At 48.9% G+C, this 18,860-nt stretch overlaps 6 protein-coding genes across 6 annotated transcripts; 3 read left to right on the plus strand and 3 right to left on the minus strand.

Moving 5' to 3' along the window:
- Positions 1 to 11: 11 nt before the first annotated feature.
- Positions 12 to 1,811, minus strand: CCMA1212_006188 (uncharacterized protein; the record flags this gene model as incomplete). Its single annotated transcript, XM_073703423.1, has 6 exons — positions 12 to 881; positions 952 to 1,269; positions 1,323 to 1,437; positions 1,507 to 1,569; positions 1,630 to 1,718; positions 1,776 to 1,811. 6 exons carry the CDS (start codon positions 1,809 to 1,811, stop codon positions 12 to 14), a joined length of 1,491 nt encoding a protein of 496 aa, XP_073557941.1.
- Positions 1,812 to 1,974: 163 nt separating this feature from the next.
- On the plus strand, positions 1,975 to 5,357 carry CCMA1212_006189 (Activator of stress protein; the record flags this gene model as incomplete). The annotated part of the gene is given in 7 exon segments (XM_073703424.1): positions 1,975 to 2,177; positions 2,188 to 2,216; positions 2,525 to 2,801; positions 2,861 to 3,542; positions 3,601 to 4,209; positions 4,326 to 4,644; positions 4,719 to 5,357. 7 exon segments carry the CDS (start codon positions 1,985 to 1,987, stop codon positions 5,355 to 5,357), a joined length of 2,748 nt encoding a protein of 915 aa, XP_073557940.1. The 5' UTR covers positions 1,975 to 1,984.
- Positions 5,358 to 6,170: 813 nt separating this feature from the next.
- Positions 6,171 to 6,791, plus strand: CCMA1212_006190 (Beta-glucanase; the record flags this gene model as incomplete). The annotated part of the gene is made up of 1 exon (XM_073703425.1): positions 6,171 to 6,791. The coding sequence occupies one exon, from the start codon at positions 6,171 to 6,173 to the stop codon at positions 6,789 to 6,791; it is 621 nt and encodes a 206-aa protein (XP_073557709.1).
- Positions 6,792 to 7,770: 979 nt separating this feature from the next.
- On the plus strand, positions 7,771 to 9,295 carry CCMA1212_006191 (uncharacterized protein; the record flags this gene model as incomplete). Its single annotated transcript, XM_073703426.1, has 4 exons — positions 7,771 to 8,040; positions 8,089 to 8,396; positions 8,451 to 8,703; positions 8,759 to 9,295. 4 exons carry the CDS (start codon positions 7,771 to 7,773, stop codon positions 9,293 to 9,295), a joined length of 1,368 nt encoding a protein of 455 aa, XP_073557710.1.
- Positions 9,296 to 11,823: 2,528 nt separating this feature from the next.
- On the minus strand, positions 11,824 to 13,131 carry CCMA1212_006193 (uncharacterized protein; the record flags this gene model as incomplete). The annotated part of the gene is made up of 3 exons (XM_073703427.1): positions 11,824 to 12,178; positions 12,241 to 12,791; positions 12,886 to 13,131. The coding sequence occupies 3 exons, from the start codon at positions 13,129 to 13,131 to the stop codon at positions 11,824 to 11,826; spliced, it is 1,152 nt and encodes a 383-aa protein (XP_073557711.1).
- Positions 13,132 to 15,024: 1,893 nt separating this feature from the next.
- On the minus strand, positions 15,025 to 18,616 carry CCMA1212_006194 (Putative ankyrin repeat protein; the record flags this gene model as incomplete). Its single annotated transcript, XM_073703428.1, has 2 exons — positions 15,025 to 17,456; positions 17,509 to 18,616. 2 exons carry the CDS (start codon positions 18,614 to 18,616, stop codon positions 15,025 to 15,027), a joined length of 3,540 nt encoding a protein of 1,179 aa, XP_073557712.1.
- Positions 18,617 to 18,860: the final 244 nt, after the last annotated feature.

Below are 18,860 nucleotides of genomic sequence, written 5' to 3' on the forward strand. Positions count from 1 at the left end.
TGGTCAATGTCTCACTTCGAGGCAGCTTCCTGGAAAGGCGACCTCTTTCTCAGCGCTCCTCCTACGCGGTTGAACAAAATCGGCATGAGGACCATGGCTAGAGTGATGAAGCCCAGCAATGAATTGCCCCAGCCATATCCTAGCGCGTCGTACATAGGGGGACCAGCAAGAGGCAGAAGCGCACCAAAAAACGACCGAGTCACCGTGATGGCTGCAATCCCCGACGCCGCATATCGTGGAAAGCAGTCAATAATGTACGTCTGCAGCGTCCCGAAAATGCCAATCAGGCCAAATGCAAACGGGAACAAGCCGATGATGGGCACAATCCAGTGCGTGTGTGCCTGAACGGACCAGCCATACCAGAAGAACGATATCGGGACGAAGAGCGAAAAGGGAATGGTAAGAGGGAGGCGCATTTCCGGCTCGAAAACATTGTTGTTGCGAGCCTTGAGCTTGACAAGCACTCGGTCACTGAAAAGTCCAAATACCGTTTGGCCAGTAACGAAGCCCAGTCCCAGGCCAATGTACGCCAGCCCGCTGATCTGTTCGCTCCAGTGATAATCGTTCTGGAAGACTTCCGTGACAGTCGTGAAGAGGAGATACAGACAGCCGTAGACGACTGCGATGTACAGTGCCACAATGGCGACAATGGGCGACCCAAAGAGCAGCTGAAAGGGCGTCGTCAGCCGGTGGATGAAGTGTGCTGTTTTGCTCTTCTGCTTGTTGGACTCGTCGTAGTAGCTGCGGAGGTCAGGACGATTGAGTTCCTTTCGCAGGCGGTTCGTCTTGCGCTGGATGATGATGACGGGGTTCGTTTCGCGGTTGAAGATCATGACAAACAGCGTAAATGTGCCACCCACGATGACCAGGACCCAGAAGACCTGCATTATTCAACTGAGTAAGTATGTGTACGAGGCTACTTTGAGACTGAAAAGAGATATTATGACTTACCCATCTCCATCCGGCGCCTTCAGCAATGAAGCCACCACAGATAGGCCCCAGGACAGGTCCAAAGAGCGGCCCAGATGAGTAGATGGCCATCGCGAGTCCACGCTGCTCTGGCTCAAATAGGTCAGAAACGACTCCGCCGCCAATTGTAAGACATCCAGATCCTCCTAGCCCTGTGAGCAGTCGGAAGACGATGATGGAGGAAAAGTTGGGTGCAAGAGCACATCCTATCTGGAAGAGGACAAAGGCTGATGTTGACAAGCTAAGGATGATCCGACGTCCGTAGATTTCGCTGAGTGGTGATAGGAACAGTGGACCGAACTATTGACTTGTTGGCTGAGACTCCAGGATCATGACAGTGGCTTTAAACTTACGCCATAGCCGAAAAGATATGCTGTTACACCTAGGGACTTCAAGACTGACCCCTTTGTGTCAAATTCCTCTGCTGCGTTTGCTACTGCGGGAGCAAATATGGACGAAGCTAGTGGACTGTGATTTGTTGAGTTGCCATGCTTCGATGCTATTGTCGATTGACGGGTAACGGGGATCGTGACTTACCTGATCAATGTGATGATACTGACCATCGATAGGAGAAACCACTTTCTGAAAGCAGGATACTTTCTGTTGCAACCATGTCAGATGCCTGATGCCACACTTGAGAGGTACGGACGCGTATCTGACCTTGGGTTCAGCGGATCGTCCTGGCTGTCCCATGCTATAATGCCCTTTTCCATGTCTGTTACAGGATACACTTCGCCTTTGGGCTTTTGCTGTGGATGATTTCAGTCAAGGACGCCTCGCGGTGTGCGCTGTGGGTTCGATTCTACCTTTTCAGTATCATCCTGTTGAGATTTCTCTGACATGTTGGGCGGCAATAGAAGACGCTCGTATCAAGATTAATTGAACTGTTTGTGTCAATGACTGAGCTTGGAAACAAGAAGAGATAATTTGAAAGTGAAAACGAATGGTAGTTTCAATCCAGCCATGACTGATGCCAGAGCAGGTGTTTATATATCAACGTAACAGAACTGTATATATGATGTCTTTGCAAGGTTTCGTCGCCACAACATCCGGAGGATGCAGCCAAATCTCCGTTCATACCGTCTTTGAGGTTAGCACCTCACTGCTCAATTCCCCAACGGCTGCAATATCTCTGCATTCACTGACAAACAAGGCATCGCCAGACACCAAATCTCGCTCGGTGCCGATTCGGCAGACACGTTATGCGGGTATGCGGAGGCAGGACTTGCCATCCTAGCAAGGAGAACGTCATTTCGATGAGTCTGATTGGATGTCATCCTCCGTGAATCAGGCTAGTTCCCGATATGAAAGCTCCGAAAGTCCGCATTTTTGGTTAGCAGCTTCGCTCGCTCATTGTCGGATTTGTGTCGCTTCTTTACTCATGAGGAGCGTTGTAACGCCTTGACGGCGTATGGAACATTCACCTGTCGTTAAGGCTCCTCTTTTTCTATTATGCTTGGTAATTTCTTTCTTATGTATGCTCTCTGTCCGAGGAGCCTATTGCCTATGTTTATGGCGAGACCTACCACAGCGACGCTGCTTGTTGAACACAAAGGTTACCCTGATGTCTCCGAAGAACAATCACTTTACGCTCTCGCCGCACAGCGCCCAGTCTGCTGCGTCTCCAGATACTCCAACACAGCAAGCCGACCAGACAAACAGCGGCAGCAGGGACGGATATCTCTTTCAGCCACCTATAACCAATAATCGGCCTCGCCAGCCTGGAGACTTTCACGATGCACCAAAGAGGCTGTCATGTGAATATTGTCGCAGACGCAAGGTGAAGTGCGACAGAAGAGAACCATGCGGCCAGTGCAGCATCTCGTTTCAGGGTACGATACAGACAAGCCGTTTCGAGTGTCACTTATGATAACACAGTGGCATTGAATAGACTGCGTCTATGCAGAACGGTCAAAACGCGCCACCAAGAAGATGAAATCCTCATCTCGACAAAATGCGGCCAAGAAATTGAAAATGAGAGATGACCATGACTCTTGTCCTTCGGCTCCAGTCGATATAACAGCAACAGCGACAACAACAACTTCCAGCCTACCACAGATCGAATCTACCCAACAACACCTGCAGTCCTCGCCCAGCAATGCCACCACCGGAAAGACAGACACTGAGGAAATGGGAAAATGCGCAACGGCGCATCACTTCATCGAGCAGGGCGAAATCGAATTCCACGGCACCTCTGCAGAGAGAACGTTCATGGAAGAGCTGATGGACAAGATTGGCGACAGCTCCGTGACCCATCCGAGAATTCCCGTCCATGCATCTGTCCCTGGGCTCTTCCACAGCGATGCACGACACTCCGATGACGTTCCTCTTCCGGCGAGAGATCAGGCGATGAGGCTTGTCGAGGCTGCTCTAGACGCACAGGTTCTGCTGCACATAATTCATCGGCCGAGTTTCGACTTTTCATTCCACATGATATACTCACTTGAGCCGTCCGAGTATAGTTTGAAAGAGCGGAGATTCCTACCCCTACTCTATGCAGTAATTGCTTTCGGCAGCTTGTTCATCGATCCGTATGGACATCGACTGGGATACGACGAGGTGATTACGAGGGCGTAAATGTTCCCCGAAACACCTGCCCGTTGTAGTCAGCATGTAATAACTCGTTTCTAGGTCACGATATTTCATCAAAAGCAAACAGCTGCAAGACATTGCGAGCTGCAACGACCTCGTTTCTCTCCAGGCGATTGTCTTCAAGAACCTCTTCCTTCTCTACACCACCCGGGCTCCGATGTGCTATACCTATCTGTGCACGTCCATGTCGGTTGCCCTGCGCATGGGGCTACACAGATCTTTTCACAACACGCAAGACATATTGTCTCGAGAGATTAGCAAACGAGTATTTTTGGCTTTGAAACTCCTCTCCTTGGAAGTCTCGACTTGTGTTGGTCTCCCAATTCTAGTCAACGACGAAGATTCTGATCAAGAACTACCTTTGGAGGTAAATGACGCTTATATCCAACGGGGGCGAGTGGCCAAACAGCCACCAAATGAGATATGCTACGCATCGGGTTCCATCTGTTATTTTCGACTGCAAAACATTCTCTACCGAGTTTTGAAAGACGTTTATCCTCGCAAAGGTCGCGCAAGCCGTGGATCGGTGAACTATGTGGTCAAAGTCGATACCATCCGGGGCATCGAGCAAGACCTGGAGAAATGGGTCAAGGAGATACCCGCGGGATACCGACTGGGAACATATTACGAGGATCGCGCCGTTCAGCGGTGAGTAGCATCTCATGCGTAAACAAAGATGTCACTTACTGACCTGGATGAGCTTATCTCAGAGCCCAGTTTATTCTCGCATTGACTCATTCCTATATAAACCTCCGCCTCTACAGACCATTCTTACACTATGATATCGAGACCTCCAATTCAACACAAGGTCAAAAAAGCACCGGACGATCCCCGTTTGCCTCTGCTTGCATCCAAGCGTGCCAAAACATTATCGATCTGTGCCAGGATATCTGCAGATGGGGATTGATGACCGAAGCAGTCTGGCCTACCATACGGACCTTGACCAGCTGCATGCTGACACTCTACTATATAGCCATCATGCATCAAGACCCAGACGAAGAAGATATGATATATAAAGCATTGAGCACAGGGCGGAAACTTCTTCAGGTCATGGAAAAGCGCAGCCACCAGGCTCGACGCAACGTGACACTCTTCAAGGCAGGCCAACTGTTACATTCCCTTGGCTTATCACTCCGCTAATCGGGTTACTGTTATAGATTATCACTTCGAGCCTCTCTATCAAGTTTGACCATGTGCGAGAGAAATTGATGAAGTACGAGTTGGAGGCACCCAATATCCGGCAAGGCGACCTGTCCTCTGTCAGCAAAGAATACACCGCGTTATTAGGCGAGAGGATTTTCGCATTGTCGTCGAAGAGATATCTGAGAAGTTGCAGCTTCAACCCACACTTTCAGAATGGTTCACCAAACAAGACCAACCACTCATCACAGCCCAATATCCTTCATCGAGACCTCAAAGAAGCGAACGCGCAACAGCCACAACTCTCTCCAGACCAGACGGCCCAGGGCAACGTGCCCCTCATTCCTACACCCGCCTCAACAATAATCACTACTTCACCCAAAGGGGAAGACTCACCAGCTACTGGCCTTGTGGCCACCTCCGACGCACCGGGATCTTTCATTCCTTCTGCGTTGAGGCCAATGCAAGGTAACTTTTTAATGGCTGGACCGACGACGGAGCTGCCGCAAGACGGGCCCAATGGCTCCTGGATGAACGCCTTTGGCTCGGCGACTTCGTCGGGCTTGATGTATAGCCCGATGAGGGATTTGCTAGGGAATATTAGCCCGAATCTGGACGATATGAACGACTTGTCTGATTTATGGGGTTGGTTTTAGTGGCGGTAGATAGTGATTACATTCTGCATCGCATGGGATGTAGTTCCCTCTTCATACAGGATTTATCTACCAGAAATCCTTTGCTATTATCCGGTTGGATGAGGATACTAATCCCACATATCAGGCTGCCAACAAGAGCACCTGGCCGTGATGATAGCGGGCAAGACAAACGCTGCAGGAATTGCTATTTCGTACAGGATTTGCCAAGACATTGTCTTGAATAACAAGTCCAGTTCCAATTGATGGCTACACATCAATTTATGAGGAGCCAATTAGGTCCATTTGCCTAGTTCAGCTGCCAAGTGTTTCCCAGTTGAGATTTCAGCTACCATGAGTCACCCCAATACGGTAAAAGCTTTCGAAACACAGCAACCGTGTGCACGATCATAAGCCAATACTGCGTTATCGACTTGGAAGGATTGTCCACTACGAAAATTGACTCATGAGCTCTGCAGAAGGCTGTAGAATTACGACGAAGAGTCGGCAAAATGGGTATTTTCTCCTTTGTAGAGCTCTATAAGAAGCCTGGCCATCATCTTGTTCATAGAGAATCATCGCAGACAGAGTTGGCGCACTGATCTGCAAAGTGCTTCACCGTTCCAAGGATCAGCTATCCATCTACAAGTACGCTACTTATTCTACTCTATTAAATAAGCCTAATAACTATACAGTGGGATTCTGTATTAAATTATCCATCACGCATAGAATCTTCAGTGAGTACCAATCATTGTGGCTTTATATCTTGAGTTGTAAAGCAACACTCGTTGAAAACATGGCAAAACTTCTCCGAGTGCTAACACTCATTATACAGTCATGGCGGAAGCTCAGTCACTCAGCTTTGTCGACAACTGCACCACATTCAACCCCGACTTATGGAAAAAGGCGAACTGGCGAATGGGCCTAGGATCAGTCCTAGCCGCCAATGTAAATCCCAGTGGCGGCGGAGTGCTCAACTGTGAGATTCCCGTGGGCACCCACGATGGCGGCGAGATTGTCTCCAAGGCACAGTATCCCTTCGGCCAAGTCGCAGCACAGTTCAAGGTCCCGAATCTGCCTGGCATCATCTCCAGCATCTTCATGTACCAGGGAACTTCCACCAGCGATGAGATTGATATTGAAGTATATCTCAACAAGGGCAGATGGGAAGTCGCCTTTACTGTTTACCGACTGGGTGTCAAGTCGTGGTCGAAGGGGTACTTCCCAACGTGGGACCCTAGCTCGGGATATTTCGATTATATGATCGACTATCAGGAGGATGCCATCTCATTCTATGCCAACGGTGAGATGGTGGCCAAATATGCCACGCCGTCGCAGCAACCGATCCATCCGATGAACATTCAGCTCAACGCCTGGTTCCCAGAGTGGCTTCAAGGCAAACCGGCATCAGCTACTCGTTACTTGCAAGTCAATCAGATCTCGTACACACAACCCTGAAGAGAAATCGGATAGGCTACATCAGCATCGGTATAAGAGTCCGCTGTGAGACCCAAAATCGAGCAGATGAGTGACGAAGGGGGGTATCAAGGGATATGAGGAGATGGACACGCAGGAGGAAAATGGAAGAATTGCTTTGGACCACTTCGAGGTTAATACTTCGCTCTTCTGTATATATGTATAAGGTTATACAACTTTACAAATATAGCTACCAGAAATAGAAGAAGAAAAAAAAAAAGAAAGTAAAAACAAAAAGAAGAAAGAAAAAACATACAACAGCCGGTGTTCGCTGGTGGTCACCCACCCAACTACTAATCTGCCGGTTAGTGGCTTATCTATGGGGGAGCAGACGGGACCCCGAGTTTTCCACTACCTATGGTCGTATGTGACAGTCTACTGAGGATATTCAGTATATATCGATACTCGTATAGTCTGTGGCTGCTGGAAGTCAGGACCACATGGGGAATCAGGTAACATATACTGGGACTCTCAACGGGGACGATAAAGGGATCAAGAGTATCTCACAGCCTCACTAAATCTCCTGACCCCCTAGTCAACGATACTACATTCCTAAAGCAGTAATAAGCGTCGGCTTATACAGAAATATCCATGTAGTTGTCCGAACCCCGCCATCGCCCGTCTCGCCCGCTTTATACCATTGTCCCCGAGTGGAGATGCCGGCGATTTCAATACGAGTGAAATTGTAAGGCTAACATCGTCATGCGTAGGATGACAGCCTAAAGCGTGCGAGATATGAATGAACACCCCATTTCGATTGATATGTCTGCTCTGGTTCGGCTTAGAGGAGGTCTGTCACAGTCTGTGAAATACCCCGTGGGGTTGTGCCCCCGGCAGTTCTTAGTCCACCACTACCCGGCTACTATTACTATTTATAAATCGAGGTCTCTTCCCGATGGAAGGCCAGCAGCATCCAGTGCCCGGTATCTCTTCACCGTATGCTGGCAGTGCTCGTATCATCATGTTCAGCCATCTCTTGGTTGTTACCTGGGCAGTAGGTCTTGGCCTGGCTTCAAGCATTGAGAAGCGCCAATCGCAAACCGCCACGGTAAACCTCAGTCATATGCAGGGCGCGCCGCAACACTTTGCGTCTGGTTTCCTGTATGGCATTCCGGATACTCCAAATCAGATACCCTCGCATTTTTACACCGAGATCGCATTCAACTATGGAAGGGCGGGCGGTGCTCAGCTTCCGGCCAAGGGTTACATGAATGGGTTAGAGGAGTACAAGGTGGGCATATTATTCTTGAATGCTTGGAACATGGTTCATGATGTGTAGCCTCGATTTGCCTCTATGCTGTCCAATTATCATACTTGCCGCGAATTTGGCGCCGAGTTCATTGTCCTTTTACATGATCTCTGGGGCGCCGACGGATCAGAGTCCCAGTCTGATTTGTTTCCCGGAGACAATGACGACTGGAGCACTTGGGACAATTTTCTGAATCAGGTCGTTTCCGATATGCGAGCAAATAACATGACGGCTGCTGTCAAGATTGATATCTGGAATGAGGCAGACGGCGGCGGCTTTTGGCTCAGAGATCGAAGCCAGTTCATGGCAATGTATGCCAGAACGCACAATACGCTACGGTAAGCCGCAGAAATTATAGTCCTTGCAAAAATTTGGAGTAACAAGAAAAACAGCAACATCTTCCCCGAAGCGCAAATATTTGGACCAACCTTTACTGGGCAACCGGATCCAAACAACGTCTGGTGGACAGACTGGCTGAGCATGATTGCGTCGAACAATGTGGTGCCCGACGTGTATTGCTGGCACCTGATTCGGCAACCAGGAGGATCTAGCGGCGACGACATCACTTTCTCAAGGGGCGTCTTTGAGCAGGTGCTGCAGCAGTTTGGTCTTCCATCCCGCCCGATCAATATCGACGAATATGGCGTAGGATCATCTACCATCACATACGTGGCGTTGTACTCAGCTGACGAGAGAATAGTCACCCGAAGAGCAGGTCCCTGCTAGTTCTGCTTGGTTCATGGCTCGTTTCGAGCGCAACAACATCCACAGCCTCCGATCGGTTTGGACGGGCGGCCCGTCTCTACACGACTTCATGACCGACCTTTTGGGTAAAACTGGTGATGGCGCCTACTTTCCTGCAGGCGAATGGCAAGTGTACAGATACTATGGCACAAACATGACCGGCAATCGGGTCGAGACGAGCCCATCTGCCGATGGCTTCTTCGATGTATATGCGACTGCAAGCGACCGAGTGAGGATCCTTGGTTCAGCCCATACGCAAACGGGATCTTACACAGTCAATGTCGACGGAATGGCTGACTTTGGCTTTGATACCCATGGAACGGTCAACGTGCAGACGCGGGAGTTTCCGTATGCGGGCCTTCGCGGAGAGGTGGACGGGCCCATTGATCACGGCGTAAGTCAGATATCGTTCGACAATAACCAGCTCGTCATTCCGGCGACAATCTCGGTGAACACGAGTGCCTATGCGTGGGAGGTGTTTCGCATAGAATGAGCTGTCGCGATGAAACATTGACCAAGTATGGGTAAAGGTATCTACCTCTCACTGCCACTAATACAACGCCTTCAACCGACTCTCTCACCTTGGCATATGCTTTGACACAGGTCAGAAAGTGGAACATTACACTTTTGGCTAGCATAGACTTCATTCTAGTGCAGATCGTGTGCAATCAATCCGACCAATGACTATTCGGCGAAGTGATGGATCGGGTAGCTGTCACAGATCGTCAGACTGATCTGTCACTGCTTCGTGCTCTTCGGGTGCTATGGATCACGACCATTGAGCACCACCACTCTTACAGTCCGTTCTTCTCCAAGAAACCAAAGATGACCTGATATCCTGTCGTCGCATTGAGAGACAATTGGACGACATGTCCAGTGTTAGGCTGAAGGTAAACGTCCAGATCCTTTACGTTAGGATATATTCCGTGAAGCTGCGTCATATTAAAGGTCCCAGCGCACTGGCCGGCGCAAAAGGCGAAATCATTTTCACCGACAAAGATCTACATCTGATCTCAACACCATCATCCACAGCCATCTGACTCACATAACAGACTCACCTGAAGAGGTCCGGTAAAGCTTCCACAAGATCTCCAACTCCAGTACCAAGCGTCAAGACTTCCCCCACTCCAAGACTCGAGTGAATGCTGTCATTCCAAAGAGTAAGCACATTGGGATCCAGAGTCTCCTTCTTGAAGCTGTCAGCTTGCAGAGCGGTGACACTGCCAAATGCCAAATAGCCGCTCGTTCGGTTTGCAAACAGCGCAGGGTTATGCTCGGGAGCATATGCCAAGTCGGCAATCTCGACTTTGAGGTTGGCGAACTGGTTGTCAATCAGGAAGCCGGTGAGCATTGCGCCCGCACTGAGGGAGCCGTATCGAGCAAGGAACCAGTTGGTGATGATTGACCCGTAAGAACGGCCCACGTGAATGACCTTGTCGGCTGTATACTCTGTTATGCTACTACTTCCTCCCGTCTTTTCTGAGGCCATGATGATTGTGCCGTCCAGGGCCAGTTCGGTGAGAGCGCGAAGGACTTCTCCTTGTAGAGGAACCTGAAGGTCATCGTACGCATCTGGAAGAGATGATTGACCAGCACCGAGGCGATCATAAGCCAGGACCGCGTAGCCCTGGGCCAATGCAGCATTAACGAACGAAAACTCGTCCGGACGGTAAGCAGGATCCCAAACCCTAGAGTCAGTTGGCGAGATGTTCTCAAAATGAGATACTGCAAGGACTTACTCTTTTGAGAAGCCAATACCATGAGATGCAATGATGAGAACATTCTCACCGTTACGAGGAGCTGATGGAACGCAAAAGTGACCGCTTATCTGGTAGTCTCCGCCAACCGCGATGCCGCCATTCGAGATTTCGTCAATTGTGAAGGCATCCCATCGGCTGTATAAGTTTGACATCAAGTCAACAAATCGGGAGCGCAATGACCCTTAAGTGATGTGTCACATACTCTCGGCTTAGAGTAAACTCGACCGCATCGATATTGCTATCGACTCTGACGGTGTTGTACTTTGTATTATTGGCATGCGCAGTAACAGGGATGTTGAGCTCAACACGGTTTGAAGAGGCAGCAATAACAAAGCTACTCGCGGCAATCAGAGCCAACGGCACAATCGACCTGGGTGTGGACGGCACCATGATGCGAGATTCGCAGTGGAGAATGACTGAGATGAGAGCGTTTTGGAGAGCAAGATTTCTCTATCAGATACAAATGCAACAGAACTTTTATAGAGTTGCACCGCATGATGAGTTATTGACCAGCATCCCGCGAAGGGTTGGTAATCAACATTATCCATCCATTGATGCAGTATCATATAACATCGCCATTGATATCGCGCCCTGAGCCACACCATCAGCAAACGTACATATGGCCTTGCCTATTGCAGCGTACATTGCTTCCAAAAAAGTCTTCAAGTGCTTACGTGCTACTGGAGGCGCGGCTCTATGCAAGAATAAGCAGGTGGCTTCATATCCAAGATGTGTTTTTCACAAGGATCTCTCAAATAGCAGGCGGCTTATGAGTTGCTGAGTGTTCGTCTACCATGTTGGACCCTGGATTGTTCGAGTAAATAAGTCGGTAAGCAAGCCTTCTAATATTTGCCGGATACAAGATACACTGACAGTTACACCAGGGCTTGCCCGTAGCTAGACAGTAATCTCCTTCGCCTTGTATACATCAGCCTCATTTACTCATGTTACAGGGAGATGCCCATGTAGTTTCACATAATGACATAAAGCAAGTCAAGTGCTTACGAGCAGCTGGAGGAACTTGGGAAGAGTGAACTTGTTTAACGGCCCGTTGGCTAAAAAAGAAAAGACCTATCAGAATCCCTAAATATGACTTCATGTTTGCACTGCGTCTTTAGTGATGGCAAATAGATGACCAGGTTGCGTGGAGTCAAGTACCGCACGTATCACTTGCCCCTTCCTGTACTTCAAAGTGCACCTATCCCTCCCAGTCTCGGCGATTGCGTTGAGTGTATAGGTAATAGGCTCTAAGTGTCTCCTCCTACGCCTTGATAGAATGCTTGTCGAGATCGCTCAAACTATCCGTCTCAACATATATAGTTGTCTCCTGAATTATGTTCCTAGAGCTAGAGTCTTCGTCCTCCAGTCGCTCCCATTTGCCAGCAACAGCCGTCGCCTTTCCGCTGGGAGTGAGTGTGTCTAGCTTTGTGGACGGGGCGCGATTAGGACTCTTAACAACCCCAGAGCCGGTACCATAATCGTTGCTTTTGCCAGACGAGCCATTCTTGGATGAATCGACATACTTGCGGACCAGGATGCGGAGTGCTGGGAGGCAAGAAGCGATGAGCGCAATTCCACTCTCAAGCAGACACCAAAGAGTGATGTAGCCTTCCAGTCTGTAGGAATTGGCATGGAAATTAGCAAATGACCGCTCCTACTTTCGTAATGGAACTCACACAGGCGATCCTCCGTGACAAGGTAGTACTTGAGATACACCTCTCGAACAATGGTAGCCGTGCTGGCGACAGCTCCGAGCCCCAGAATGAGCATCACAATCAACTTGTGTCGAGTCGACATTTGCAAATTGCGCACAATAAAGTATGGCAGAATCGCGCATGTCCAATCGGTCACGATTCCAATCGCCGTCCAAGCATAGCCAATACGAACAACCACCATGAAATCGCCACATGAGCCAAGAAGAGGATTCCAATATGCTGGGACCGGATGGCAGTAAAGAAGGGTCGCGAGGATGCCGACGATGGCCATCATGGCGGCCATGAAGAGCATTCCGTACAGTCCCCAACGATGCCATTGCGTGGTGGTGATGCGGTTGAGTGTGAATATGATCGAGGCCTTGATGAAAGGCATGGAGAAGCCGTATATAACGTTGGAGTACATCATATACTCAGCGCATCGTATCATGAACAAGGCGTTCAGCTTGGAGTCGTGCGAGCCCAGTCCATAGAAGCAGGCCTTGATGGCAAATATCGCACTAGACAGAAAGGTTCCCTAAGATGTCGAATTTGTTTCTCGGTAAGTCCCAATTATAAAACGCAAAGGAAATAACGGCGATTCTGTGTTCCCTTCTTGCAAAGTCACTTACATAGCCTAGAACAATAAATGTATCTTCCCATCCCCAAGTCTTCGACGTTTTCTCCATCCATGCTCGGACATAAATTCTCAGAGCAATGACAATCGTAGATAGAACGGAGAAGATCAAGATGACAATGACTATTGACAGGGCAAGACCAGTTGGCACAATGGGAGGCTCAGCATATGCTTGCTTCGAAAGGGGTTGCCCTTGCTCTAAAGGCGTGAGGGAGGAAGCATCAGCTGCCTGCGGAGCCATGGGGACTGCAGAATCGTAAAGAACAATCAGAAGAACACCTGTCGCTGCGGTCAGTTCTGAATGACTACCAATATGCCGGGTAGACAAATTCCAGCATGTAAATATGTTTGTGAACAATTTGCAGATATAACAGTGTAACCTACATTCCCGCCCCCTGAATCCAGCTGCAAATCCCCCAACGGGATGACGACAGGGTGTTGCTGCATCCTTCTCGGTAATACTCAAGGAGAATAAAGGAGACCGTTCAGTAACATGCCGTACTCGTATTTCGAAATACTTCAACGAGGTACGGATACGGCCGAGAAGGAAAAGCCCGTTTCACCTAAGTAGTTCATATTACATAGGTGCTCTTAAGTATCGGGGTTGTATCGACGTGCCCTGGCTGGAATGGTGAATGAGTAAAAGGTTTATGTACGTACAATTTATCAGACGTTCAAAGTACTCTATATGATATAATTCTGCTATATCTTGGATAGCATGCTTATTGGGTTACTGTTCACGCCAGTCTATTAGTCGATATCCTCATTCGCTGTTTAACAATACATTCGACGATTTTCGGCCTGGACATGAGTATGCCTCCTTTTGGTCGGCCCATAGATCGGTAGCTGCTAGGTATAGAAATCGGAAATTTTACAAACCGCTGGATATATCCTCACTGGTGCGGCAGAAAACGTAGCCCCGACGTCTTCAAGGGCTGTCTTGATAGGTCTATGAACAAGTACAAAGCATGTATACCTTGCCTCGTTGGTAGACATGCAGACGAAGCAGACTTGCCAGGTAAACTAACATTGCGCTCCTACTTCGCGTTGGTTGACCCTTGTTTACCCCCGTTTCCGAGCCAAGGATTGAAGGATATATTATTCCTAATCATTTAAAGTCGTTTGCGAGAAAACTCTACGTCCGGCAGTACGAGGCCAAGTATCGTGCTCGTGATTAAGAGTTGCCTCCACTACCCCATCACGAGTAAAGCAACAACCTGGAAATGCTATATAGGGAGGCCTTGAGATTCCAGGCAACAAATTACTGTCACTACGCAAGCAATAACGCCTTTCAACTGAGCCTGGACATGTCGCGACCCAACCTTATGGTCGCGACAATGGGCCACCCTTGGTGGGCGACACCGGATAAACGTCAGACCGCTCATCCAATCAGGGACTACTCGACGAACTCGACCGTCGAGTAGATCGAGGACGTCAGGACAACTGGATATATAAGTCACATTCATGTCACTCATTCAGATAGTTTAGATAGCCAGTTGTTAACAAGCATAGCACTTCAAGACAAGATCAGATTGGAACTCAGACATCCACTGCACCTTGTGCAGCACCTCGCAAGTGATTCATTTATTGTTACTGCTCGAGATCCGACCTGACCTCCCCGCCAACACAAACCCGGATAGTTCTCTCGTTAGAACCATCCACTCGAACCAACGGTTTGTCCCTTGGGAACGTTCTACATTTAGGTCTAGGACACCGGTTCGTCACAGGACATTATCAAATGGGACGACTGGGACCATCTGCTAGGTCAGGTGCATGATCAGGGACCCAATCTCGCGGTCGTCGAAGCGCTATGACGGGATCTCAAGCACGAGGAGGAGTGCTCGGCTGCTGAGAGACGGCACCAGGAGTTCAGTAGAGTCAGATAGGCACAGATCTCTCCAGCCTACGCTGCGCAGTTGTGCGTGCTTAGGCCGAGGATAGTCGCTGGGAGCTCCTTAATTGGTGGTGCGCTTCCAGACCAACCACGGCGTCGACATCAGCAAACATCTTTCTGTGGATATGCTTGCAAACAGTTTGATAAATCAGTAGATCCATTTCTTTCTAGCTGAATTCCACTTGTAGATCCAATCCTGCTCCAGGGATATGATATGATTTAATGAAAAGTATAAAGAATCTAATACTCCTTAACCTTAGCCTTAAGATCAGCGCCCTTCTCAACTAGCAGCCTAACAACCGCCTCATGCCCCTTCTCAGCAGCCCATAATAGCGGCGTCTTGCCAAAATAACGATCCCTCGCCTCAAGATCGGCGCCCTTCTCAACCAGCAGCCTAACAACCGCCTCATGCCCTCCCTCAGCAGCGCATAATAGCGGCAGCCGGCCATAATTATCCTTAGCCTCAAGATTGGCTCCCTTCTCAACCAGCAGCCTAACAACCGCCTCATGCCCTCTCTCAGCAGCCCATAATAGCGGCGGCCGGCCATAATTATCCTTAGCCTCAAGATCAGCTCCCTTCATAACCAGCAGCTTAGCAATAGCCTTATATCCTTTTTCAGCAGCTAGTAATAGCGGCGTCTGGCCATACTCATTATCCTTCGCCTCAAGGTCAGCGCCCTTCTTAACCAGCAGCTTAGCAATAGCCTCATATCCTTTTTCAGCAGCTAGTGATAGCGGCGTCCGGCCATACTCATTATCCTTTGCCTTAAGGTCAGCGCCCTTCTTAACCAGCAGCTTAGCAATAGCCTCATATCCTTTTTCAGCGGCCCATAAGAGCGGCGTTTTAGCATACTTATCCTTTGCCTCAAGATCGGCGCCCTTCTTAACTAGCAGCCTGACAACCGCCTCATGTCCTCCCTCAGCAGCCCATAAGAGCGGCGTCCGGCCAGAATAATCCTTCGCCTCAAGATTAGCTCCCTCGTCGACCATCAGCTTAGCAAGAGCGCGATGGCCATAGTATGATGCTATCATAAGACCTGTAAGACTCCCATAAGGGCAATTATATGTAGACCGCCGGTAAATCACAAACCATACTGAAAAGCTCTTCGAATCAGGATCACAAATTCTTAGAGTCGCAGGGATTATAGAGGCCTTATCGGTGATATGAGCTTCGCGAAAATGAACGCCCCAATTCTCAGAGGAGTAATGCAGAAAGGCGTTGCTATCGGCCAAGTAGCCGGTTTTCCTATCCGATTCTGCACTAGGGCCAACACTAGAATTGAACATGCTGAGGTAGAGGACGCAGACCTCCGCGAGAGTGTTATGCGCTTGTTGAGTAGTGATAGAGTGATGCCATCGTAGCCCTGATGGGGTAGCTGTACGAGATGCCAGGTCCGCGAGGAGGAATTCGCGAGCAGTTTGGTGGAGAAAGTAAACTTTGCCATGGTAGATCGAGATGAACAATCCACACAATGACCTTAGGCGTGACTTAAAGTCGCTTTCTTTCTCCAGATCGAGACCATGAAGAGTTTGCAGTGTGCCGTCTTGTGATGATTCGTCTATACACATAGCAATATTCATTTCCGAGAGTGACAGTGGTCGACTAGCAGCCAAGATGATACTCAAGGCTTTCCGAACGTCTTTATCTTTCCTGGCCTTACTCAGGATTTGCTCATACGCCTCATTAATACTCTTTGGAAGTGTAGTAATAATGAGTTCAATTCCTTGCGGTGTCTTCTTGAAAATTTCTTTCTCCAAGTAGTCAAATATAAGATATACCCAGAGATAAGTTCGGTGGGAAATTTTCTGTAGGCTTGTTTTTAAGTAGGCTGTGCTCTCGGATGACAGTGTCTTCTTTGCTGATAGCTGGTTGACCCGATGCGTGATGACATGGTTTACCTCCTGACTGATGGCTTCTGACTCTTCCTCTCCCGGTATGCGGATATTTGAAAAAATATTCGATAGGCCATGGAATTGTGACGTGATTTGCTCGTATGGGCGGCATGTGAGAAGATATTTTAGCTTGCTATTGCTTGACCGATCGTTGTGAGATTGGCTCTCGACATTCCGTATCAAGCTGGCAAACTCACATTCGGCACACTCATCTAAGGCATCGAGGACGATAATTATAGGTCCTGCCTCGGGATCTCTGATAGCACTCCGCAAGACCTTCCAGAGAGACTCTGTAGAGTCTATCAAGCCCAGCCCATCCGTGCGGGATTGCAGCATGGCATGCTTAATCAGAGACGGCCTTTGAGAGAAGAGCTGATGGAGTACTGCACAAAGTGCTTGACGGGAGGTGTTCTGGTCCTGATCTTTAAAGAAGAAGTAGCAAATAGTTGCTGATCGTGGCAGGCCGTTGTCGATGAGGTACTTGGCCAACACCGACTTTCCACACCCAGGGTCTGCTGTGACAAGCAAGGGACCAGACTCTTGCTTCAACCATGCCTGAAAGTTGTGATGCTTCAGAAACCAGAGGCACGTGCCTTCAACCCTTTTCTCGACTCGATCTTTGTACCACTCATATGTGGCATCTTTGCCGCCGACTGTTAGACGGAATAGCTGGTGACACTCTTGTTCTTCTTTTGATAGCCTCTCTTTAGCGAAATCTTTCTGGACTTGGAGCTGCTCTTTTGCAATGTCTCGGCGCTCCTTAGCAAGTTCTTGGAGGCCTGTATAAAATCAGTATATATTCATAGTAGGATTTAAAACCCTAAGACTGACCAGACAGAACATCTTTAACCTTCTCCTCCTCTTCGACCTTGTTTGGAGCTATTTGATGGAGAAGATCTTTTGCATATGCTGCAGCTGTCATCGCTGCATAGCCTTGCCAATCATCATTCTTATGCGAGTCTGAGTAGTCGCAGATGCCCCGAATAACCAGACATGGAAAGTGATTCATCAATCCGGCAGCTTCCGTTTCAAAGCAAAGGACGTCATTCTTTGCTATAAGTTCATCTCGAATCAAAGCATTCTTCATAAGCGTATTCGCCGAAGCGATCAGACCATAGTGGATCGCCGGAACATCGTCGTCCTCGTCCCGTTCACGTCGCTTAATGAGGCTTGACGGATCGTTACCGCAACTCGTTGAGCACTCAGCCTTGCCATTCGGTGGGTGAACAACTCGACTTTGGTAGAGTCTATCAGAAGATGCTTCAGGCCGCCCGTATTTCTTCTGTAGCCTGGATTTCTTCCGTAGCCTTGATTTCTTCTGTAGCCTTGATTTCTTCTGGAGCCTTGATTTTTTCTGTAACCTTGATTTCTTCTGTAGCCTTGATTTCTCAGCAAGTACGTCATTGACTGCTTTCTGAATCTGATTCCCTTCAGACTCATACTTTGCTCTGAGCCCACTAACTGCCGTCCGCAATACCGTTGGCGCTTGGTTTAAGAATCCCGTCTCTTGGAACCCTTGGCCCTGCATGGCCTTTCCAAAGTCATACTGAACCACAGCACCCTCTCCAGTATTCGAAATGCCCACCACAACGTCACCGAGGCGGATGTCATGGTTCGCACTCGGAGCGCCGCCACCGATCCCGACCATGAGACCAATTCTGACGTTGGGGAAAGTGTGCAGCATGTCTCTCGCGACGCCCGCCGCAGAAGATAGCCCGTATTCACCATAAGGGAGGGCCGCTATGACGACGTTATGCCGTCCAATCCTGCCCAGCGTGTAGTTGTTGTTATCATGAGGGGACACATATTCAGGCTGTTCGTGCTTGTCCTCTAGAAATGCCTGGGCGGCAACGTATTCGGAGGTTATGGCGCAGATCCAACCAACGGTGTATTTATGGGGATCAAACCTATGGGGATCAGACTTATGGGGATCAGACATGATTGCGCTTGGAGATTGTGTATCTCGAGGTCAAGAAGATCCCAACTCGATGAGCTGTGCATAGCATAGAAGTAAGCTTGTTGAATTTAGCAACAATCATATTTCTTAGCAGCAAGATTCTCTTGGGTCGCAATTCCCGTGATTAGGCACCAAGGCACTCACCAAGGCACTTCCCCGCTTCTGTATGGAAGAGCAAGACAGCAAACACCATAGGTGCATAATCGTCCAATGACATTTGTCGGCT

The sequence above is a fragment of the Trichoderma ghanense genome (assembly GCF_004382785.1).
Source record: "Trichoderma ghanense strain CCMA-1212 chromosome Unknown scaffold_7, whole genome shotgun sequence".
Lineage (NCBI taxonomy): Eukaryota > Fungi > Ascomycota > Sordariomycetes > Hypocreales > Hypocreaceae > Trichoderma > Trichoderma ghanense.